The following is a 24,850-nucleotide window of genomic DNA, read 5'->3' as shown; positions in this document are numbered from 1 at the left end:
TGTTCTATTCAATTCTATAGAATCAATCAATTTCAAAGGGAGAGTCTTGATTGCCTTGACCACTTTTAATGTTGTTATTGTCAGGAATAGACTCTTGGGCATTGTTTTCTATGACAATTGGACTATTTTGGAAGAGTAAAGCATTTGTACCTAATGTGCTATTATTTGGTCTTGTATTTTGAGGGAAGAGAACTGCTCTATTGTCTTCATTCGCCATTTCATTGTTGTCTTCTTCAACAATAAAATCACTGTATGGATCGCGATCCATTAATGCTCTTCGTCTTGTGATGCGCTCCATTTGGTCGTGTTCTTGATCAGACGTCGAGTCATCATATCCAACATCTTCGAAGCGAAATGAGAAAATTGCAAACCCATTACCAAAGTTATATACCCCTTCCAAGTTCGGGGTGGTGTACTTTGAATATAATCCTTTGGTATTCACTCGACATAATCGCATCTTTTCCTTTGTAAATCGAAAACTCTCCTTTCCAATGTAACACTCCACGTTATCCATATGTTCAAAATACTTTTCCCCAGCGACTCCCAACTCAAGAGTATACTCTAACACTAATACTTGAATGGTCGTCGGCAGTTTCATATCACCAATGTCACTGAAACACATTTCGAGACGTTTTAATGATGTCAAATTGGCAATGGAAACACTCTTTAACTTGCGTTCGTTGATATGGAGTTCAATTAATGTGGATGGAAGATTTTGATACACCGCCGCGCAGTTACTCATCTTCAACATTTTTAAGTTGTTACACCGAGCAAAAAACTTGACAAAGTCGACTTTTGATGTATTTTCCCCATAGATTTTCAAACTTTCAACATTCGGACAAACATCCGGCCGCTTTCCTAAAATGTCCAAATATTTCAAAGACGTTGGAAATACAATGTTTTCACTGGTTCTAATATCCAAATTGGCACTCACTAAGTTACTTGGTAACTGAAGGGGTTTATTAATACAAGCAATAATCGTGAGCGCAGTCAACGAGTTTAACTCTCCCAATTTGGGCAAATCACTGTATACTCCCACCAACGCAAATCGTTTCAATGTTTTTGGGAGATCGTAGTCGTCACTGTAGATCTCCATTTTCAATTCCTCAATCTCTAAATCTTCAAAATTTCGGATATAAATTGCATTACTCTCGCCCAACACAAGCGTCTTCAAACTCTTTGGCAACGTCTTTGGAAAGACATTGGTTCCAGTGATCTCGAGTTTCGTCAAATGACACTTCTCAAAATTCGACACACAGACTGAACTTGGGATATGCAAGTCTTCAATTAAAGTCGGAAGGTTAAATCGCAACACGTCCTTCGTAGTTGTCAGTTCTAAGTGTTTCAATATTGCCGCATTCGAAAAGTCAAATTGTGACTTTTTACACCGGTACAATGGGTCTATCGTCACGTCAAAAGGAAGATACTTGTCCACAAAGGTCTGAAACAACTTGCTCTCGAGATCAGTCGGACTGACTCGGACTCCCTTCAATTGTATGACGCAGTTCTCGGTTTCCATAGACTCAAAGTTCAGTTCGCGCACAGACACGTTCAATCGTGCGACAAACTTTTTGCATTCCTCTCGCAATTTGTTGAACTCGACCATTTGGTTTAACGTGACAATGACCCGCGTCTTGTCAAAATTGATGTCCTCCAAATTCAGTTTCAAATTCTCAAAACTTGTGTCAGTTTTCCGTTCAAATAAGATCTGGTCAAAGCAGTCGGCGTCCTTTGATACAAAATGCGCCAATTTGAGAATTTTCAATGTGTTGAAAATCCCATATCTCATATCTATCGGGATGTTCCTCAAATGCTGCAAATTTGTGAACAATTCCAACTGAAACAATTCAGGTTTGCAATTCAAAAAATCAAGGGCAACTATTTTGGTTGCGTTTTTGTTTAATGTACAATATGTCGAGCAGTCCATATAATCATACTTAATAGAAGATACAGCCTGCGGAAGAACTTCAATTCGATCATACTTCGTCATAAGAGACTCAGCCTCGTTAATTTGAGAAGATTTGATTTTGAATGTTTGGATGTTTGGAAGGAGAAAAGTCTCATAAAACAAGTCCACAATTTCCGTGGTATGGTCTATCATTATTATAGGCGTGTTTTCGTTTTGATATTCTGGCTCAGGTTGTGGGAAAAGTGGGTTGATGTGAACCATCAGAAGAGTATCAAAGCACTTCTTGTTCACAAACCCAAAGTGAAGAAGGTCCTTCCAATGGCCGAGGTATGGAATAACACAAGCCAAATAGTACTTCTCAATGTTTACGTTTACCAACCCAAGAGTTACTCTTTTTTGTGGTTCTGAGTATTGGTCGAGGTTAATGTTCCACTCCGCAGGTTCGAGTTTTTTCTTTTTTAAAATCATTTCAATTGCTTTTGTTAGTTTATTTTTTAACATCATTTTTTGTTCATTTTTTTCTGCTTTGAGTCAATTATAGTTAAATATATTATTATTATTATTATTATTATTATGTTTAGTTACAAATATTTTTTAATGTTTATATTTGAAATAATTAACAAAACAGTTTGAAGATAAAGTATGAACAAAAAGATTAAAAAGTTGTCGCCTTAAAGGCTAACAAGAAAGGTCTTCCGAAGTTGATACCATTCTTCGGGCAAAACTGGATAAAGCCAGGCCTTCCTGTTTGTGGGGAGAAGCTGTGCTTCGCGATTTTCTTGTGATAAAACTCTCCTTGTTTGATTTCGATCGAGACGACTGCGCGCGAACGCACGTCGTTTGTTGTCCCAACAAAAACTGCGATATCGTCGCGGTTGCTTTCGTTCAGCCCATCGGGGAATATCAGGAGCTCCCATGGGTTATTCTCGTTAAACCATTTTACAATAAACGGTTTTTCGAATATCTCTTCTGTGGACTGGTCTTCGGGGTATACCGTCGTCCACTTATCGCTTACGCTCTCCGGAAGTGTCTCGAGATTGTTGTTGTGTTTTTTCATGTGTTTGATGTACTCGTTGAAGCTAATAATTTCAGAACATCCAGAAACCGGGCACCTGAATTTTTGTTCCATCAAAATGTTGTACAGCGCTCTGCTGTGTTTCTTCACTGTTTGGAAATCAGTGAAATCACCTCTGCAATATGGGCACACACATTTGTGTTGGAATTCCCACCACACAAAGATACACTTCTCACAAAAGATTTTTCCGCATTGTGAGTGTTCAATGGCTATTTGTCAGTTTTCCACCACACTCTGGAGGTACAAAAACAAACCATGTGAGGGGTGTGGTACACTCATACATATTGGGCACTCATAGTCTTGTGACACTTTCTGTACTAATAGATTTTCGTCGATAGGGTCTGTCATTTGATATCGTAAGACGCAAATCCCATGTTTTATTTTCCCTTTTCAATCCTTTCGTTCCATCTTTTACAATCTTTTTTTTGATTATACTTTTTGTTTTATATTTTTTGATTTATTTTATTAAATGTCTAATTAATCAAATAATATTAATTACTTTTTATTAAAAAAGTTAAACAAAAAAAGTTAAAGTTTTTTGTATTTGTCATTATTTTGTTTTTATTTTTCTTGTTTTTTCATGTAAATCAACAATAGAAAAATTTAACTTTTTAAAATTACATTATACACAATAATAGTTGCAATCAATTAAATTCATATTATCAATTGCTTTGTATACAAAACAATTCTTATAATTCTTTATTACACAACATAATAACAATTGTCAGATTGTAACTTTTCTTGTAATTGTAATTGATGAAAAAGAACAAACTCAACACAAATTTGAAATGTTTTATTTTATACCTTTTTCAATGTTTTTTCAAAAAAATTGACAAATTATAAGAAAAACATACCCAACAAAAAGGTCAATCACATAAAGTCGTCCTCGTCTTCAACTTGATCATTTGAGGTCATGTTCTCGTTAACCATGACATCTGAATATGACAAAAGTCGTTGTTCTTCTTTAGACCTTCTTGTGTCTTCAATTTCCTTTTTCTTCTATTTATTAATACATATGACTAGATGTATAATAATATTAGTATTATTTATATAAATATTATTATTAATATAATATACAACCAAACAAACCTTTTCTTCATATTCCTTCGCTCTTTTCCTTTTAAGTTCGGCCTGATAATCCGTCCAATCCTTTTTATGCTCTTCCAGTGTTTTTTCCTTCTTTGTTTTTTCAATTCGGTTGACAACAACATTTTCCTTTGTTATCTTTTTATACTTCCTGAGCTTCTCATTGAAGAACCCAACCTGTCCAACGTCCATCCCATTTGTCTTTTTTAAGTTAGACGCGGGGGTGTATACTATCACAACGTCGTGTAATTTGCAGCCTTTAATCGATCGAGATTTGACTAACTGGCAACAGTCTTCAAGAGTGTCTTCGGGTATTGTGTCTAATGTGTCCTTGTCTTTGAGCCTCAAATAGACGTGGGCAGATGACTCAGAGTCAACATGAAACCAGATGTCTTGTGGAAGTGCACATTTGATCAATTCCTCATTCTCGTATTTATCGATTCCAACATAGACTATATAGTCTCCTCGGATTTCGTATGTGAAAACCATATAAAGTGCGTTTTTGAGTTCTCTGGGGTATTTGTTAATTAAATATCATTGAATATATTATTATTTTAATTAGAAGAATATAATTATGTAATAGTTGTTTTAACTAAATAAATGATGTTAAACTATAGTTTTAGATGTAATAAATATTATTATAATTTATTATATAAATGAGTTGGTTATTTGAATCATAATTCATTAATATACTTATTATTATTTTTATTTGTATTATTGTTCAAAAAGACGGGAAACTATTTGAACACTTTAAAACTTGAAATCTTTTGTTCAAAAAAGCAAACACCATTTTCTGGTTAATCATTCCTTTTAGTTAAACAAAATCTTGGTTTAAATAATAATACACATGCGAACATCTCAAAAAAATTACTTAAATATTTGGGTTTAATAATTAAACTCAAGACCATGAAATAATGGGGGTTATAACGCCCTATAAGTACAAAAGATAATGATTAAATAATCATAATTAATAGTAAACAAGACAAAAAGTAAAAAATCTCAAAATACTAAAAAGCTACAATTGCAAGATAAAAGGCACTTTTTATAAATTGGTAATACTATGTAAATTTGTTTATTTTATTAGTTAAATAATTAGTAGATTTCTTCTATTTTGGTACTCTTTGGCAAATTTTAGCAGGCGAAGTTAAATATCAACTCAAATAAAAAATGAAACGAAAAAATTCCAAAAAACATAACATGAAATGAAAAAAAATCGACTAATTCAATCGCGTTTAACCATTCTATTTTAATATAGTATTTTTTTGAATATCATGTAATATCTATCTACTTTATTTCTTTGTGTATTACACAAAAACGGAAAATGACTTTGATTACTAAGATTAAGAATGGGAAGTTGATTAATTATTATCAGAATAAATGCTTTTATTTTAATAAAAGAATTATGTAAAATATCAGGAAAACCAATGGGGCATCCAAATTTACACTTTTTACTATATGAGAAAAAAAAATACCAATGACTGTTTTATATTTATTGGCTTAATTTATTGTACATTATCGGGAAATGAGTCGTATTAGTAAAAAACTTTTGTTTTTAAAAATGTTTTGATGAGCGCAAAATGGTATTATATTACGTTAGAAACGCCTAAAACGACAGGATTGTTCGATTTATTTAAGGAAAAATGTTTCTGAACATTCGAAAATAATCGATAATTATTTGAACAAATCATTTCATATCATTTCCCGTGTTTTATCAATAAACCACTGCGTTGTACTGTTCTTCCCATTTTTTTATTTTGCTTTTTTAATTGAATTTTTTCATTGGTGAGAACAAAATAAAAAACCGCGAACTCCGCTCACAATTTAAAAAAAACTGAGTGCCTTTTTAGAGTCTTATGTTTTCAGTTCCAATCGAACTGCAAATAATAGGGTTGAAAAAACAGCAGCCCAAAAATGGTTCCATTTGACCAGAAAAGACTCTATCCACTTCGACTCTTTGATAAATTCACCATAGCATATCATTTATAAATAATTAGTCAACACGTCACTGTTCTTGCAGAAAAAACATATATTCAAAAAAGTAATCAATAATGGAACATAAATAAATGGAGAGAATACCAAAGAAGGCATGGCATGACTTGCCGAATAGCATCAAAAGAAGCAACAAAATATTGATAAAACAGGAAGGAAGAAAAACGTCAAAAAAATATTGAAAAACACAAAGAAAAATACAATGAAAGGGGGGTGCAAGTGGGCAGCTGGTAGAAACAGGAGGAGTGAACAGGGTTTTTGAGTGTCTTTTACTCGTACAACCTATAAAAAGGGGCAACTCCATTTTATTAAATGAGATGTCTGGCCTGACTCTGGGCAACACAATACACTTCAGTAGTGAAGTACACAAGTCTGCTACTGTCGACGACGAAATCCCTCGTTTTAAAGTCCGCCAGATTAATGCAATGAATTATCAAGCTGACCTTCAAGCGATATATATAGCACTTCTCGCACGTCATTGTACAATAACCATAGGTCGTCCACATCGCCTTTCTCACCTCACAAAGCAATTCATTAAAATCAAAAAAATCGTGTTTAGCAATTTGGACTCAATCGACGTCCTTCAATTCATTCAAACGCGTTCAAACGAACAAGCACAACATGAGTACAAAACTGGTAACACTACACAGAAGACTGCAAAGAGAAGAATACAGCCGACAAAGCGACGGGAGGAGATGAGGTTCTTACAAGACATTTTGTTCGAGTTCGGCTATTACGTCGAAATCTCTTCGGAGACAATAGACGGCTATGAAGGCTCCGTCTCACTTTACTCAAAAAAAGGTTCAATCACAACAAACTCAATAAGACTCTTAGGCGACGAACTTAACAAGAAACTCTCCTCCATCCTCGAAGCTCAACCCAATGCTTTATTAAATAGCTCTTCTTTCAAAGAAACCTCTTTGGACTCTTTTTTGTAATTAACTCTTATTTACTTTTCTTTACTATAATTTTTACTATTTTTAATTAAAAACAAGAAATGGGGGTCAAACTATAAAGAAACCATTAATTTACCATTCTAAAACTCAAGCAAGACTGCCCAATAAAATCAGTCTTCTGGTCTTCCTCGTTTTTCCTCCTTAATTGGGGGCATTTGTTGCCTATCTTCTCTTTGATCCTTTCTATCTTTATCTCTGTCGTACGACTTATCGAAGTCGGAGTATCTTGGATACCCAGGGTCGCCTTGGTACTGTTGACGATATTGCGTTTGTGGTGGGTAGTCTTGGTCGAAAGGTCTTTGATAAGTGTTTTGTTGTGGGTTCTGTCCAAAGCCTTGTCTTTCTTGTCTCATGTCCAAATTTTGGCGTTGCATAGAACTTCTCTGTTCCAATTGATTTCTGACATCTAAGTAAGCATGTGGAGGTGCACTTGGGTATTCAGGAGGCGCTCTCTCCATCTTCTGCCTTGGAGGTTGTGGAGGAAGAGGTGCACTGACGGGTTGGAAACTCGACGGTTGTGATGGGAAGAGTGGAGTCGGTAATGCGGTTGGTGCCTTCGGGGCAGTCAAAGGCTTTTCTTTCAGTGGTGCCGGCGCTTCATCATCGTCGTCGTCAGTTTCTTCATCGCCAGTCTTTGCATTCTTACGTCTGCGACTGAACCTTGGGTACTATTAGTTATTACACTTTTTTAATATATTTTTATTAACAACTTTCAGAAACGATTTGTTGAGTACTTATATTTTTAAATAATAATATATTATAATAAATAGTAAAATAAAGAAGGATCAGTTCCAATCGAACCAATTGATTCAAAATGTGACCAAATCCCATTCCAAAGTAATTGAAAAACAAACGTCTTGATTTGTAAGAGGAGTTTGTGTTGGTGTGAACTCTGTGAATCTCAAAAGAGTCTTTTCGATATCTCCGGATGAGTAGACGAATATTTTGTTATTAGTGGAATTGAAACAAATGAGTGCTATTTCACAATCACATAAGATCGAAAGTTCCATGGCCTTTTTAATCAGCCCATTCTTGCGTTTGGTGAATGTAGCTTGCCTGTTACGGTCGTTTGCTATGCGTTCTATTACGATTTTATTTCGCCCCATTCGACTGAACTAAAATTAGTCTTTTAAGATCTAATTTTACCCTTTTCTATTTGTTATTGTAAATTAAAAAAGTTACTATTATTTTACTAATGTGTGATATAACGCACATTATGACGTGATTTGATTGGGCATTTCCTTAGACCCTATTTTCAGTTGAAAAACCAAAATTTTGTCTTTTTGGAAAACGTCTGTTTGTGTGTTTGTTTAATATAGTTAATATATTATTATTTTTATTATATCAGCATTTTTTTAGAATGGGAAAAGTGTAAATAAAGAGCATTTTCTGTGATTGGAGTTGTTTATTTATGGGTTCATTTTGGGATTATTCCCGAATTACGTGTGATAATTCATTTAAAATAAATAGATTGTGATTTTCCCGAAAGATTTGGGTGAAATGTGATAAACACAAATAACAAACCATTATTATTCTATTTTTGATATTAGTGTATATAATTAGAAACTGAAACTAAACTCTTTTTTTATCAACAATTTTAGGCGATAAAAAAAATTAGTACTTTTATTGTTAATTTACTAATAATTTTTAAATAATTTATATTACTATAAGATCTTGAAATCTTTATTATAATTTTTGTTTATTTTTGCTATTTTTTATTTATTTTTCAAAATTTCAATGTAATTAAGCTATTTTTATCCATTTCAAACACTTTTTTATAACCATTAAAATTACTATTATAAATTAATATTATTTAATGAGTAGTAAATTATTAAATATAATAATATAAAACTATATTTTATTTTTTCAATTGAATAGATAATTAATTATTTAGATTTATTTAATAGAACCATCAAATATAGTTAATTATGATATCACATTCTTATATTTTATATAAAAAAAAAGACAAAATCATTTTTTTATACAAAAAAAAAATTTTAATGTCTAAAACATTTTTTGATTAACACAAAAATGAAAATGTTATTTAATCACGCAATAAAATGTGGAACTTTAAATTAACAAAGAGTGAATGAGTACCTTGAAAGACTCTAAAGAAGAGAAAGAAGAGAAGAAGGAAACCTTTTTCAAGTACTTTTCCCGACAAGTACCTGAAAAGGAGCCTCCCAGTTTATACTTTCAAAAAATCAAACAAATTGAAGAGACCAAATTAACTGTGTCCAATTTCAACGACTTATGTACGACTGGGGTATCAGAATCAATTTCTGATTTATTAGAAATATTATGTGAAGACTCTTTTTCAGTCAGACAGTCACATCTGATCTTTCTTTCCGTTTCCCACAAAGTCGAAACGTTTTCGTTATTTTTAGACAGTCGGTCAGACCTTCTTGATATCTACAAAACAGTTCAATACCAAACTAAATTGGTTCCTCGTGTATTTCTCATGTCAATGGTTGGTTCCAAAATTGTGCAAACGAATCAAGAGTACTCCGATTTGGTTCTCAAAGACATTTTGAATTTCTCACTCGCCATTTTCTCGCCTCTCAAAGCTTTGTTAATGAGACTCTTCATCTCAAAAACTGTTTCTTCAATCATTACAGACAATATGTATTACACATTTTTCAAAACAAACGTAGTCGAAGCCACGCGCGCAGTGTTACGATATACGTGTTCCAGTTCTTCAAGTCAGAGTGAAAAGGAGTGGATCGAGGAAGCAGTATATCCTCTTAAAGAACTCTATTCGCTCTTTTTCAAATCTGGTGTCGCTTCTAATGATCAACTCACCATCGAAATGATTCCACTTCTCTTGAGTGAAGTGTTTGAGACCAACCATGACGTCTCGAAGCCACTTGTTTTAACAACCATCTTAGAGTCTATTTCCCCCGCACTTGTCTTATCGACTCTTCCCAATTTCATCACAACGCTTCGGAACATAAACAGAGAGTCTGTCTTTACCATTCTTGGAAATTTGATAAAAACAGTGGGAAGAGAATCGATCACGCCAAAGGACTTTTCGTTGTTGTACAACTTGATTGAGGAGATGCGCGACGTCATCGAACAGTCGAACTTATTTTCGCTGTTGCAAGTGTTGTACCAAGCTACTAAGACAAGTAGTGACTGGCAAACTCTCTCAAGTTTGGTGTTCAAATTGGCCGAACCAATTCCAACGCCTTTAAAGGGGTCTTCCGCAAACAATTTGTGGAACATGTTAAGTCAGCCGATTGAGTCCAATATGCTGAAGACTTATATCTCCGACAAAAACTTCCGAACGGTCGTCAAGAAGATGAGTGGCGATAGGATGGTATCAGTCGCGAAGAAGATCTTAGACAATTACGTGGGGCAATTCACTATCGACAGTCAAGAGGAGGCAACCAACTTGTTAGATGTGTGTTCGTCGATACTCACAAGTTCATGTAAAGACCTTGAAAAGTTGATGAAGGTGCTTCATATTGTGAACAAACAAAATGGGGATTTACAGTTGTTTGAGATTTTGAGTTTGAACGCGCGTGTTGTGGAAAGTGTTGCGATGGAAAGAGAAAAAATGAGTGAAAAAGTCAACATGAAAGATTGCGACGATGCAGAAAGAGAGAAAATTAAAGCGATGGAAAAAGGGAACGACGAAAAGTTGTCAACTTGTCTCCCACCCATCATTTTTGCCCTCCTCCACACGGGACAAAATTTCCCAAAGCTGAGGGAAAAGTGCGCGGAAGAAATTACTAAGAACGTCGCACTCCTCGGAGAAATCGACAAAGTGCGCACCGTCAAAATTGGGTCACAAATCACTGTTGAATTTTCAAAGTGGCGGAATGAACACTTCAGTCAGAAGTACTTTGAAATGGTTGAACGGTTGTGGAATGTTTATAATGGCATAGCAGAGTCTGGGGAGCAAGAAATCGCTTTATTGGAATTGTTAGGCGCGATGAGTGCAATTGAAAGCGGGAACAAAGAAGCCATCCAATTTCGAGTGAAAGTTGAAAAGGAGTCGTCTGTGTTACTGAAAACAACAAAGCGGTGTGAGATGTGTTGTAAATGTGCGGCGCTTTCTGGGTGTTTGTCGAGTATTCGAGATGACCAACACGTGGAGGAATTACTTCGCAAAGTGGCTATGATGGGAAGTAATGTAATTGTAGTGGAAGAAAATGCGAAGCTGTTTGTGCTCATTTTGAATTACTTTGTGATTCACTTCACAACAAATAAAATGCTTACGGGAGAGACTATTAGCAAAATTATTGAGTTGATTAAAGGGGTGTTGGGGAGAGTACATGATGGACACACATTGCAATTCTTCGATAACACCATAAAAGAAATTAAAGAAAGAAAAGTGTTTGATGAGAGATATTCTACGATCGTGTGTTGATTTAACTAGCTGTGTTGGGTGTTACAAGTTATATTAGTTCTTAGTCTTTTATTTGTAAATTGGAATTAATAAATGAAGTCATAAAATACTTGATGACATAAAAATATAACTCTACTTGTATAATTAGAAATATTTCAATTCAAGTCAAATAACTTTATTATACTATTCAAATAGAATTTGTCTGATTTATTAATAAATAGAAGACTGTTAAAAGTTTTGTAAAATTGAAAAATTGAATTCCAGTGATTAACAATTACAAATATAAAACTATGTTATATTATATACCACAAATTATTAAAAAATATTAAAATGTTATAGTTTAGTATCTACTATTTCTATAATTATCAATCCCGATCTTTTTATATCATCAGTTACAATATATTATTAGCACAAAAAAACATAGTGTTTTTTTAATAGTATTTTTAACTAAAGCATTAGCTTTTGTTTTTTCGTAAATTTGAAAGACCAATAAAATACGTTTAAACATTTAACACCGAACCCCCTTTTTTCTTTTTAAAAAAAAGTAATTCTCATCGAAATCTGAAAGAATTGCTGTGTACCATTCATATTAATGAAATACCAAATGTTCTTTCTTTTTATGTAAAATGGTGGTGCAAATAGAGAAAACGTGACGCAATCACCAAAAATGCCGAATATGACAAACCAATAAAAAAACTATCTGTGTTAACTGAAAAGTCTCAAATGAAGAGGAAGGACCAGATTATCCTCGACGACATCTTTGAAAAAACGGACTTCTCACAACCCCAACACCGGAAAAGCCCAAAACTTGTTGTTCAACAATACCCAACGGCAACTAAAAAGCAGTTGAAGGATATGGAAAAGGATCGACTTCTCAACATTTCATTCGACGTTTGTTCCACGGAAATTTACTTTCTCTGATGTGTAGGAGTTTGACGCTGACCAACTTGAACAATTGGATATCTTCCAATTGCGTTTTCTATTAGAATCGGGAGCTTTCCCAATGAGTTCGAATCAGAAGTTGTACATCAAAGAACACAATTTACGACAAATGTTGGGGTCGATGTTTCTGGAGAACTCATCCCACATCAACAGAAAGGAGTTCCCCAAATTTTGTAACTTCTTCTGTCAGAAGAGAGACGAAGTTACCGTTTGTTATCCTTTTATTATTATTGTATTATAATTTAACTAATACATTTTAATTAATTTATTTTAATACTAATCAACAGTGGGAAACAGTCTCTGTTATTAATTTATTCAGTGACCAAGACGAAAGATTAAATGACCGACGAATTAAACCATATCAAAACGAACCGGTTCAACGATTTGATGTGGTCCACAAACAACGACTCACGCGAGAAAATATAACAACGGGAGCTACACTGGACGACTATCACCACCTCATTTTAAATCAGTTTTTCCAACGAACGTCGACACTCCAATGGGACAGGCCAATACAATTTATTTCCAACGAAGACAAACAACGAGTGAACGAAGTGTTGGTCGAGCCCGGGAAGTTCAATCGGAGAGAGGAGACAAACACCCTTTTCGGGTCGTTTTGGGGAGGGTTAAACGTGTTTGATATATACAAACCTGGTGTTAGTGAAGAGATGAAAAATGCGCAAAACGTCTTTGTAATACAGTTGAGCGAAATTGTATGGTGTTTTGGTCCACTTGATGGACTTGTTGTTTCATTCTTCTTCTATGACTCAAAGAAGAACGAACGAGTTACAAGTAGTTACTTTGAAATTATGCAACAAACTGATATGTCAGTGATGTCGAAACTGGGGAGTACGTTTGCGGTGTCACTTGACCAGAAACAAGTTGAAAATGCGGGGTTGTGGGGTGTCATACAAATCTATAAGATGTTTGATGGTGATCAGAGTTTGGACGGGTACATAGAAAATGGTGAGAGTAAGATGTGTGTCAAAATGATAGATAAACAGAGAAGCGCGAGTTCCAAACAACGGAGTAAGAACGAATTTTTTGTCCAATATTTAGGCACTGGTGTTGTTGACTTAAAAAGTGATTTACTGGAGAATCGAAAAAGTTACTACAACATGAAAGTGTATTCCTGTGATGAGAACGACTTGTCCCAATATTATAAAAATGTTGAAAACGGGAAGAGTAAAATACTAAGTGCGTCGTGGGGGTTTAAAATAGAGAAATTGGACCACTTCACTGCTGCCAATTTGATCATCACACAAGACGGTGTCATTCAAAATGTTGAGGCGCAGCCAGCTGAAGCAAATGAAAAGGAGAATGAAGAGATTCCGATGTTATACAACATAGTCAGACTCAAATCGAGTTCGCAAATATACACGGATTTCTATAACACCCTTTTCATATTCCCAACAGAGATTGTGGTTCCAAAGGAGAAGAAGAAGAATTGTGGGTATTGTATTACATGTCAACTTCGGTCGGACGATATCATCAAATTGACACAACCAATTTTGTGCTTTTACTCAACGAGTAATATGAGCAACTTGTTGTTGGATAAAATCAAAACGTCTGTGACAACGGGAAAGCAAAATATCTTCACCGACGAAATTCGAATGAAACTGCCATTTCCTTTGACGGTCAAACATCACTTGTTGTTTACAGTCAGTTTGGTGTGTTCCGACGACTTCTCCGAAAAGGTCATCTTTTACGCAACACTTCCGTTATTTAGAAATTCAATGATCGTGTCGTCGATGACGTACTCTCTTCCACTGATCCGAGGAGAACCAACTGACGGGTATTTAAACCAAATTTCTATGGATGGGATGAAGTGTTCGTTGAACCTTAAAATTGACGTGCAGTCGACGATCTACCCCCGCGAGAAAAACGTGTTTAAATTACTGAATGGACAATTGGCTGGTATGGAAGGAGCACTCGCGTCAATTCAAGTCCAAGAGGCAATTCATTTTCTTCCCTCCATTGTTGAATTTTTCATTATGAAGGCAAAGGAGAATTCACTGGAGATTTCGTACCTCTTTGACATCTTTGCCAAAATCGCGAATTTGAATAAAGACCCAACAAAGCGGTCGAAGTTCCTCACAGACTTTGTTGTGAATTACTCCATTGAAGATGACAAAGCGGACGTTATTGTCACCGAACTGATATACCAATTCTTTGTGAGAATATCGGACTCCTTTGGCAATTTAGAAAACGTTCTGAAACACTCGTGGGTACTTCTTAATATCTTGCTGAAAGCAATGATTGTCATGATTCACAATAAAAAGGAGATCGAAAGTAAATTGGCGACCGCACTGATTCTTGGGTGTCGGAAGTATTCACAAAATCTGCGGTACATGATAATCAACAGGGGAAGTCGTGGGGTGCTGGAGGGTAATTACAATTTCGGAGAGTTTGTCGAACGACTGTATTCCCTCATCGACAAAGCTACACTAACAAGCATTGTAATCAAACACATGACAATTCTTAGTTCATCCCTTTCGACAGACGAAGTCAACAAATTGGACAAGAAGAGCGACGCTTTTCATATGCTTGGGTTGTGTCGCATTCAGTTTATTGGCGTGCTTGGATTTTCGCCAAATTTCATTCTGTTCAACAACCCAAAGCAATTGCAGTTAAACTCCATTGAAATGATGGGAGACTACTTTGCAGAGAACCACCTGGTCTCAACATATTTTGTTCGTGATTTGCTGAACATCACTTTGCGCGAAAACATTGTTGGTAAAATCGGGATGTATACTTTAGTGTTGTTATTAGTCCATTTTAATTACGACAGTCGCTTCCAAGAAATGAATCAACAGAGTGAGGTGTCGTCGATATTCTTCGAAGTGTTGATATACCTTCTCGATGAGTTTGAGAAGGTCAAAGACTTTCACTACAACCCGTTTAGTATTCAAGACGAAGAAATTGAAGATATCAAATTGATGTATCTTGCCATGTTCTACATTCTCAAACATCTGTCCTATGACATATTTAAGTCGTGGTTTGAAAAGGAAATTCCAACGCGAATGGAAGTGTTTCTGATCCACATTCGTCGTGCTCTGATGCTCTTTTCACATTACCCGTTCTTACCAAAAGACCCAATTGTAGAAATCCAAATACTAATAGCTACATTAAGAGAGAGTGTCGAATCATCTGTCTCCCCTTCAAACCATATGATGAGAAACACCATTGCAATCGATTTTAAAACAAAACCAAGTCGTGGCTCGGCTCGACTGACAACTCGGATGGCAGGACAAGACTTTTTGCTCTCTTCTGAGTTTGGCCAAGACATCACCAAAGCCGATATAATTCCGTCGCAATCGCTGAAACCCGAGAAGAGTGAAAAAGAGTTGGAGGAGAAATTGAAACAACGCAAAAAGGGACAACGCATTGAAGTTCGAAATGTTGTTCGTGAGATGAGTTACATAGCCATGGACTGCGCTGAAGCTCTTTTTGAACGATTTGAAAATGGCATTGATGGTGGACAGTCTCTTGAGAGACTGGAGGAAATTGTTTCAAGCACTTTGTTTTCCGTCGACGAGAGTGAAGAATATTTAATGAAACTTAACGAATTCATCCGGACACTAATTCTTCGCCACCGACATTTTTTATTTGAAGGCAATTCACAGTTTGGTGGGATTCTTCTTAAAAACCTGCTAAAGAACGTCAACTCCACACAAGAAAATTTGAAGCGCAATTCAGTCGACTTGGTATACACGATGCTGAAGAACAACTTCATCTTCTCGCAGAACATTGAGTGTTGTATGTCCGATGCCGCCGTTTCCCTCTCCGAGTTGAATTACAACGACATCGACGAATTCCGGAAAATGATTCGATCATTGCCAGTCCAAGCTCAAAAGGACTTTGACGACTCTTATGAGTTGATTGCGCAACTTCGGAAAAGGTATTGGGAAGAAGGTCAGAAGAATGTCAGTTCGTTGGTGTCTCTCCAAAAGATCAATTACGTTGTTGAAATCGGGGACTTGGATGTCTTTGTAGTATTCATGGACTCTGTGATGGAAGTGTACATGGACGTTATACGGATCGTCCAGAACTTGGACACAAACGAAGTCTTTGGAGAATACATCGACGTCAAAAGCGCCCTTCTTGGAGAGTTAAAAACTGCGATGCTCTTTTCAGAAGACGACGTCGAAGCACTTAAGTCGATCAAAAAGAACGTGGGAAAAGGATTTGAGCAAATTCAACTGAAAATTGAGTCTGGCATTGACAAATACTGTCAGTTCAATAAAATCTATTTCGAAGAAAGTCGGAAACTCGAGAATGACAAAGTGAAAGACGAGAAGAGGAAAGAGGCTGTGTTGGAGATGGACCATTTCTTCGACATAATCCTTTCAAAAATAGGGAAGGTTTTATTGGACGGGAAAGTCACCGAATTTTTGAATGAAATTAAGACTTTCAGCGAGCGGTGGGAAGACGCGATTTTTGAAAGTGAAGAACTTCAAAAAGTCACAAAGATGATATTAGAAAAGACAGAATCGATACTTGCAGATTACAATTGCAAGGTCACCCAAATTGATACCGCATTTTATGAACAAAAGAAGACCGACTTTTCACGAGACGAGTCAATCATAGACGAAAAAACAAAGAGTAAAGTGAAGTACATTCAAACGCAATACGAAACATCAATGCAAGAAATTTCTGAGACGAACAGAGAAGAGTATTTAGAAAACGTGTTGCACAGCATTACGGGGTTAACTGAAAATTTCTTGGACCTTGAAATGTCAATTGAGAAGAACAGAAGCGATCGTTGCGAGGTTGAAGAGCGGTTCTGTAACTTCCATGAGTATCAGGCAGTCATTGCTGTTGGTATACAAATATGTGAATTTTATAAAACAGTCAAAGAACAATACAACGCGAAGAAAGAGGAGAAAAGGAAGAAAGAAGAATGCCTGTCGGAGGAAATACACTTTATGATCGAAGTGATGAAGTCGTACATTTGGACTTCTATTGGTTCTAACATTCTCCAAGTACATATGAGAGAATGTGGAAGTTATTTGAAAGCAGTTTCAGCAGCAGCGTTTCTTGTATTACAACGTGAAAGTGAGGTGCAAAATGGTATTCTTGAATCGGAAAAATCTTACACAAAAATGGTCTCCGTGAGAGGGGAAAGTTCTCTCAAGTGTACTCTTGAGAAAAGTTCAGTGTTTAGCCAAGTCCAGAAATTTTCCGAGGTGAACAAGAAGAACCAAAAACTGTTTGCGGAGTTGGCGGAATGTTCCAAACAGATCAGCGCAGCTGTTCTTAAGGAAGAGCAACAAGAAGCTATTCGGAAGGAGTATGCAGTTACTTTACAGTATTTGTTTACTGCTACGGAAACCTTTATTACACACCCACAAACTATTAATCAAGCTGTCTTTAAAGACGTTCAAATCCTTTCGCAACGAATTGGGCAATTCGAGAATTCGGACGACAAATTTGGTAAATTAAATAGATATGTCGACTATAAGATATGCAAAGACCCGTATCAAACGAGAGTGAACAAAATCATGGACTCGTACTCCGACAATATGCTTGGAACGAACACAAAAAATGTGAAGAAAACTGCAACAATAAAGAAGAAGAATAGACACAACTCAAACAGTTTCAAACCGAATATCCCCGTTTTGAAGGGAAACAAATTTTTTGGAGCGGATTTGGAGTTCAACAGAGACTCGTTCATAGACGTTTCGAAGAGTCAGCAAATGAAGTTTGTCGGTGATTTGAAGGAATTTGTGTTGGCGGGAGACACCATTTTACTCAAATTGAACGACATCAAAAATTTGACAAGAGAGAAGTCGACTGAATTACTTATTGAACGGTTCATGACATTTGCGAATGAGTACCAGAACACCGCGAGAGTACACATTGCGTGGGTGAAGAAAATGGTTGATGAGTATTTGAAGGAGAATGTATTGTGTGAAGCTGGTATATGTTGTTTACATATTGCGCTGTATATTGGCCTGTTGTACGATTTCAAATGCGAGAAATTGCTTGAGATGTGCGAGCGACCGAATGTATTGGGGAAGAAGAGTGGCAATGTAAAGGAGAACATGAACATAGTTGTATCAAGGGTGAAGCAAGCGGCGGAGTTGTTTGAGGCGTGCAAGCGGACAAAGATGGCGATAAAGTGTTACTTTGTCTTAGTTGACATTTTTGAGGCAACAAAACAAATCAAAGAGCTTGAGATATGTCATAACAACCTTGCAAATTTGTATCAAACGATTTCGAATGATAACGATGAATTTGTGGACTACTATTATCTTGTTGGGAAGAATCAAAAGTCGTTCGGATTTATCAATAGAAGTGAAAAGAGTCTTGACGACTTCAAAAAGGAGAACATCAATAAAGGGAATCTTGAAGATGTAGTGAGAGTGTTTCCCGAAAAAAGTTACATAAAAGGTGAAGAGAATGGTCGGACGAGGGTATTTTACTTAGAGAAAGGTGGCAAAAGAGAGAAGTTTGTGACTGAGATTGCAATGCCTTCGATGTTATTGAAGCAGAAAGTTGTTGAGTGTTCCATTGAAGATATCAAAGAAAGCACACAAGAAAGTAAGGTGGAGAGAAGCGATGAAATGTAATTAAATTGAGTTTTTTGTAGTGTTGTCTTGTTATTTATGTTGAAGGAAGTATTGTCTGTATGATAAAGAAAGTCATTTGAAAAACATTAATTGCATAAATATAGATTAGATGCCGTATTAATAGAATAGAGTCTTTAAATTACTTGACACAACACATCAAAAGGGTATTCCTTTCCCACTTATTATCACTGTAAAATGTGTCATAAACGATGAAATTTTTGATGTAATTTTCAGATTCATAAAAACAGAGGCATTTGATACAACAACTCTCAAACTTATTTCTGGGCTTTCCATAGCAACATAACATCGGACAGAATGCTTTTTGATCAACATAACAGTAATTCAAATATCCAGTTATGTAAAAAATACAACCAGCTGTGATATATGAAGAAAATGCTTTCATATAATTCATTCCGCTTTTAAAATACGCAACATTGTAACAAAGAACTGTACTTGAACATAAAAGTCCAGTTATAATCGGCCACGCGATCATTATATAAATACTAAGAAAACAGTTTGGACTATTTTGTATGAAGTAGTTAGAACCACAAAATGTAGTTTCTCTTTCTGGTCCTTTCATCCTGAAAATGTATTTGAAATAAACGATTATAACGACGCATGATTCACATAAATGATAAATATAGAAAAACACAAACATTGTGATAATGAGGAAAGTTGTTGTTTTGTCATTTATATCATCATTGCCACTAAATTTGGAATATACGGGACATACTAATGAGAACATTGGAACATAGAAGAAAGCAGACTTAATTGCCTCATTTCTCGATAACCTCCACTCACAATTTTCACATTTAAAAAGTTTGAGAATAGTATCAAATTTCACAGAAACACCACAAGTCGCTATTTTGAGCACAAAGAAGGTCAAAAAAGGTATTAAAACAGCTCCCAAAGTGACAACATGAAAATTGAACAACACAAATAGAATATATGAAATAAAAACACAAAACGGAAAGAAATAGTCTGCACTGACAAATGGGAGCTTCATCAAGAGAAAGTTAGAGGCCCAATGGAATGGCAGTGGCATCAAAAGTCCAACAAAGAATCCTTCTTCTTGTAATCCAATCATATAATGGCAAATAGAGAGCCAATATGATCCAACACAAAAATTGAGTATTGTTGGCGCCAAAAAGAAAACAGAGACTTTTGGCGAGAGACAATTGGGGTTGTCGAGTGATATTGGATATAGAATAAAAAACAAAAATAAGAAGAGAAATGGGATGATTTCTGTCAAGTGGTTTGTGTGTAAAAGTGCAAAGAAAAATGTCAACTGACGATACCATAGCACTGAGCTTGCTTTATCCTCGGCAATAATTCTTGCTTTTGTTTTGACGACTTTAACATTTTCTTGTGTTCTTCGAGCATAAAAAGATTGTCGAGTCGAATCAAGTCCATCACTTATTCCCGAATATATTTCATCGTCTGTTGACAATTTAGAATACTCTAAACACGTCTCTGTAACATGTAAAAAAGTTGAAGCGTCACAGTGACAACAAATTTTCTTAATCACAGAGAGAGGCAATTTGTGTTGTGTTTTATTCATAAATTATATATGTTTTTATCCCGTTTTGAATTTAAAAATCCATTTTAATAACAATTAAATGTTTTTATTGTTTAAAATATTTAATTATAAATATTGGTTAAATTTATTATAAATATATAGTACATCAAAATAGGAACATTTTAAAAAAATTTATACGAAACATATAAAACAATGGGAGTTTACGTTATATAAAGATCAATCACAAAATTAAAGTAGACAATTGAGACACAACTTCCATAATATCAAGCCTTAAATTGGAGTCTTGTGCCCAACACAGTTTAATGATTTTGTAAATGCTCTCGGGCATCCCATCAGCTTTATTAAGTCGATTTCCTTTATTCACAAATTCTGCTATTTTCCAAGGGAATTTGAATTCGGTTTTGGGATATGCCTCGCCCCATTTCACACACTCGTATAATGTTATTGCAAACGAAAATATATCTGCTGGTTTCTTGTATTTATCTTGGTGAAGAACCTCCGGCGCCATATATGAAGGTGAACCAATTCCCTTTGTAAATGTCATGTTAGTCATCATCATGTTAATGTTCCGACTTGAGCCAAAATCAGTTAACTTTCCATGTATTGCCACAGTCTCGTCTAATGACACTACAAGAATGTTGTCTGGTTTAATGTCTCTATGTAAAATACCATTTTCATGTAAGTAAAGTATTCCTCTAGCAGCGTCTGTCACCATTTTGATACGCAACTTCATGGGTATTGGTTGTCTGTCCTTGTTTTTTATCAAGTCGTGTAAACTTCCATATTGAGCAAATTCAGTGACCATACATATCTTATTTGGTATAAAAACAGCGCCATAAAAGTGAACAATGTACTGACTTCGAAACTTGTCAAGCATTTCTACTTCTTTTTCAAATTCTTCAATTTCACCATTTTCTTCTTCTTGAGCGCACTGCTTCATCTTTTTAATTGCAACAACATTTCCTCTGAAAGTTCCTTTATACACAATCCCAAAGGAGCCTTCACCAATTTTTGTTTCTTCAACCAATTCATCAAAGTCGAGTTTGGTTGAGATAACAGTCTCTACACACATTCTAAATTCAGAAGTAATCGGTTTGCCTTTTTTCATATCAAGTGTAACCAAATTAATTGAGTCTTCTGTATTTGAAGTACAAAGTGGTCGAATAAATATTTCAAATTCACACGCTTCACCTTTCTTTAATGTAATGATGTTGGGACGACTACGGATTTGATATTTTACACACCCCTCCTTTACGGTGATTTGTACTTTCATTGTCGAGTCTCCTGTATTCCCAAAGCATATCAATTCACGCGTCTCCTCACCAACGGGGATGGCGTCGCTGTCGTCTTTGAAAGTAAGTTTGGATTTGTTTGAAACCAGAGATTCACAAACTTCAAATGGGAATGAAATATTACTTCGATTTATTTTAAATACACAGACATTTTGTTCTTGTTGATTTTGGTGAATTTTTTTGAGCATTTTGTTTGTGAATAAAGCAGTTACAACAATTAGAAGAATCAAAATCATTACAACAAACAGAACAACCAAGAGAAGTACCCACCAAACAATTTTAGTATTACATCCATCACCATTATCGTTTGGAGCCTTCCAAAAAGTACATTTTGTGCATTGAGAATTTAATATAGAAATACAATTCTTAATTTCGGAAATGACAAAACATTTGCTGTTGGACAACACCACCGTCGAATTACAAGAGAGACACTCGAAGGCATTTTCACATGTCAAACACTTATCATCACATCTATAACATTCTTTGTGATACAAGTAATATCCAATCGAACATTGAAGACATCCAGAAACACTCGAAATGTCCGTTTGACAACCTTCGATTAGACTTTTTAATTTGCAGGTGTTCTCAAATGTCATGAAGTGCTCTGAATTGCACAAAACACAACTTCCTTTGGACTGACACGTTTCACATTCATCGTCACATTTGACACAATCAAATTCTTTTCTAAAGTAACCTTCTTTGCATCTGACACATCCTCCATTTGAAGCGTATTGAAGACAAATACCCTCAAGCTTTTCATTGGTGGAACAAGTTCCTTCGGATATAAAAGTACCTTCTGGACAAGTCAAGCAATTATTTGCCTTATTTAAACATGTTTTACATTCATCACTACATTCAGTACATTTTCCTGAATCCCAAAAATACCCATTTTCACATTGTAAACACCCGTTTGACGTTGTGTATTTCATACAATTAACAATGGCGTTATCAACACACTCTCCACCCACCAGAGTTGTTCCTTCTTCACAGTCAATGCAAATTCCTTTGCGAATTGTTTTACATTTATTGGGAAAAGCAACACAAGTTCCATTGTCTGAAAAGACATAACCATCTTCACATTGTTCACACAACATATCTGAACATTTTTTCGAAACACACTCATTTTTGGAATTAAACACAAACCCAATTTTGCATTTACTACATAATTTATTGTTGTCACAAAATTCGCAATTTTCATTTGAAGTTTCACATAAACTGCACATGTTATTTGAAACCATAAAATGTGAATTGTCACACTGTATTAATTGACCATCTTTATAATATTCTGATCCGTTTATCATGTCGCACAATTTACCTTCGTTGTTCAGCACTGAGTTGTAACAGAAATCACATGGACTGTCATCACAAATGCCACAATGATCAGCACAACTTTCACATTTCGCATTTATGAGAGTAAATCCAAATTTACAACGTCTGCATTCGTCACTACTTGAAAACAAACAACTGTCCTCCTTTTGAATGCATTTGTGGTTGTCTTCATCCATTATGTAATTGTCATTGCATGCGATGCAGTCCGTGATCGAAAAACACTTCTTTGAACCTACTGGTTGGGTATGACATGCCTGATTCACGTAATCAGCAAACTCTGTTGCATTACACGTCAATTCCAATGTTCCTTTACATTTTATTTTATTATCCTCAAACATTGTTTCCGAACAGTGGAACTTTCCATCTGAAATTGGGTCTTTTGTGATAACCTTCACTGAATGTAAATGTGTGAAATCAAGTGATACAGAATCGAAATTAAATGTTGTATAAATACCATGGTCTGTAAAATTTATCTTGTTGTTAGTAACCAAAAGTACATAAGGTACGTTTGTGGTAAAATTGAATTGCTTGGTGGATGTAAATTGCTTCATCACAATTGCTTCATTGGTTTCAATATTAGCAGTGACATATGAAAACGATTTTGGAAGCACTTCCACTGTTACAAGTGGTTGTTTAATTGATTTTTTAATACCCATTTCAATCAACACATCTGATGGAGTTGATGCCATATTTCGAGTGAACACAAACTTATTAAAGAAATTGAAAGTGTTAAACCATCCATTCAACGTCTGTTTGGGAAACTCTGTTCCAACTTGGACCGTTTCAATTAAATCAGTGAATGTCATATTAACTTCATGTTCGATGTCTTTGGGGGTGTTCAATGAATTTGAAAATGGAACAAAATAGCAATCAGTTGTTTCGTCATTGTTGCAAGGACAATGTTTGTAATCATAATTATCACCATTTAAATTGTCCTCATAATACCTATTTTTAAACATTTTGCAAACTACTTCATTGTCTTCTTTACCAACAGGACAGTATCTCAACAATTTAGAGTGTGACAACTGAACAATTTGGTTGTTAATTATACCCATATTTATCATATTTGAAGCTATTTTTAAAGCATTATTAAATTTTCCAAACGAAAACAAATCCACACAAAATTCTGGCTCTTTTGTGAATTCAAAATCGACATTTCCTATATCCAAAAAGTCACTTTTGTTTGCTAAAATAAGTGGAAATTTGATATTGGCATTCGTAACATCAAAGACAATTTTTTGTTTGATAGTATCAAATTTGATTCCAGACTCCGATGGTCGCTCAGTCGATCCACCTTTAAAAGATTGCCCAATCAATCGAGAGTCCTTCCCAAATTTAAATGTCACGTTATACACAATTAACATCAATGAGTTGTATATTAAAGTACTGTTTTGAACTAATTCAAATATACAATTGTTCCCATAAATTCCTAGTGCAGATGTAACTATTGATGCATCATTTACAACAACATTTGTTTCGTTTGTATCAAAAACCAAATTTATTGTATTCAATGTTCCTTCATTTTGAAGTATCATTTCTCCTCTACAAATTGATGTTTGAGACACTAGAAGTTGACCTTCAATTGACAAACTATTATAACTATTTAAATATTGTGGTTTTACAATTGCATTTTTTTCAACAATAATTACTGAAGTTTCTTTTGAATCCAAATACAGATCAATGTTTACAGTTCCTTCTTTGATTTTCATAATTGAATAATGGTGAATATATATATTCGAAAAATAAAGTGGTGTTGAACTCGATAACGTAACCGTGGCTGCTTCATATAATCCCAACTCATTC

General features: G+C 35.1%; 8 protein-coding genes across 8 annotated transcripts; 3 read left to right on the top strand and 5 right to left on the bottom strand.

Moving 5' to 3' along the window:
- Positions 1–22: 22 nt before the first annotated feature.
- On the bottom strand, positions 23–2,410 carry EIN_274920 (hypothetical protein; the record flags this gene model as incomplete). Its single annotated transcript, XM_004254628.1, has 1 exon — positions 23–2,410. The coding sequence occupies one exon, from the start codon at positions 2,408–2,410 to the stop codon at positions 23–25; it is 2,388 nt and encodes a 795-aa protein (XP_004254676.1).
- A 154-nt stretch (positions 2,411–2,564) lies between these two features.
- Positions 2,565–3,332, bottom strand: EIN_274910 (hypothetical protein; the record flags this gene model as incomplete). The annotated part of the gene is made up of 2 exons (XM_004254627.1): positions 2,565–3,193; positions 3,239–3,332. The coding sequence occupies 2 exons, from the start codon at positions 3,330–3,332 to the stop codon at positions 2,565–2,567; spliced, it is 723 nt and encodes a 240-aa protein (XP_004254675.1).
- Positions 3,333–3,854: 522 nt separating this feature from the next.
- EIN_274900 (coiled-coil domain containing protein, putative) lies at positions 3,855–4,559 on the bottom strand (the record flags this gene model as incomplete). Its single annotated transcript, XM_004254626.1, has 2 exons — positions 3,855–3,980; positions 4,074–4,559. The coding sequence occupies 2 exons, from the start codon at positions 4,557–4,559 to the stop codon at positions 3,855–3,857; spliced, it is 612 nt and encodes a 203-aa protein (XP_004254674.1).
- Positions 4,560–6,376: 1,817 nt separating this feature from the next.
- EIN_274890 (hypothetical protein) lies at positions 6,377–6,997 on the top strand (the record flags this gene model as incomplete). Its single annotated transcript, XM_004254625.1, has 1 exon — positions 6,377–6,997. One exon carries the CDS (start codon positions 6,377–6,379, stop codon positions 6,995–6,997), a length of 621 nt encoding a protein of 206 aa, XP_004254673.1.
- A 128-nt stretch (positions 6,998–7,125) lies between these two features.
- Positions 7,126–8,121, bottom strand: EIN_274880 (Floral homeotic protein APETALA, putative; the record flags this gene model as incomplete). The annotated part of the gene is made up of 2 exons (XM_004254624.1): positions 7,126–7,683; positions 7,870–8,121. 2 exons carry the CDS (start codon positions 8,119–8,121, stop codon positions 7,126–7,128), a joined length of 810 nt encoding a protein of 269 aa, XP_004254672.1.
- Positions 8,122–9,104: 983 nt separating this feature from the next.
- EIN_274870 (hypothetical protein) lies at positions 9,105–11,390 on the top strand (the record flags this gene model as incomplete). Its single annotated transcript, XM_004254623.1, has 1 exon — positions 9,105–11,390. The coding sequence occupies one exon, from the start codon at positions 9,105–9,107 to the stop codon at positions 11,388–11,390; it is 2,286 nt and encodes a 761-aa protein (XP_004254671.1).
- A 702-nt stretch (positions 11,391–12,092) lies between these two features.
- Positions 12,093–18,886, top strand: EIN_274860 (hypothetical protein; the record flags this gene model as incomplete). Its single annotated transcript, XM_004254622.1, has 3 exons — positions 12,093–12,260; positions 12,298–12,519; positions 12,599–18,886. The coding sequence occupies 3 exons, from the start codon at positions 12,093–12,095 to the stop codon at positions 18,884–18,886; spliced, it is 6,678 nt and encodes a 2,225-aa protein (XP_004254670.1).
- Positions 18,887–20,646: 1,760 nt separating this feature from the next.
- EIN_274850 (protein serine/threonine kinase, putative) lies at positions 20,647–24,411 on the bottom strand (the record flags this gene model as incomplete). Its single annotated transcript, XM_004254621.1, has 1 exon — positions 20,647–24,411. One exon carries the CDS (start codon positions 24,409–24,411, stop codon positions 20,647–20,649), a length of 3,765 nt encoding a protein of 1,254 aa, XP_004254669.1.
- Positions 24,412–24,850: the final 439 nt, after the last annotated feature.

Source organism: Entamoeba invadens (assembly GCF_000330505.1).
Source record: "Entamoeba invadens IP1 unplaced genomic scaffold scaff_1105074725195, whole genome shotgun sequence".
Taxonomy (NCBI): Eukaryota; Evosea; order Mastigamoebida; family Endamoebidae; genus Entamoeba; species Entamoeba invadens.
This window is presented reverse-complemented; position numbering and strand designations above follow the sequence as displayed.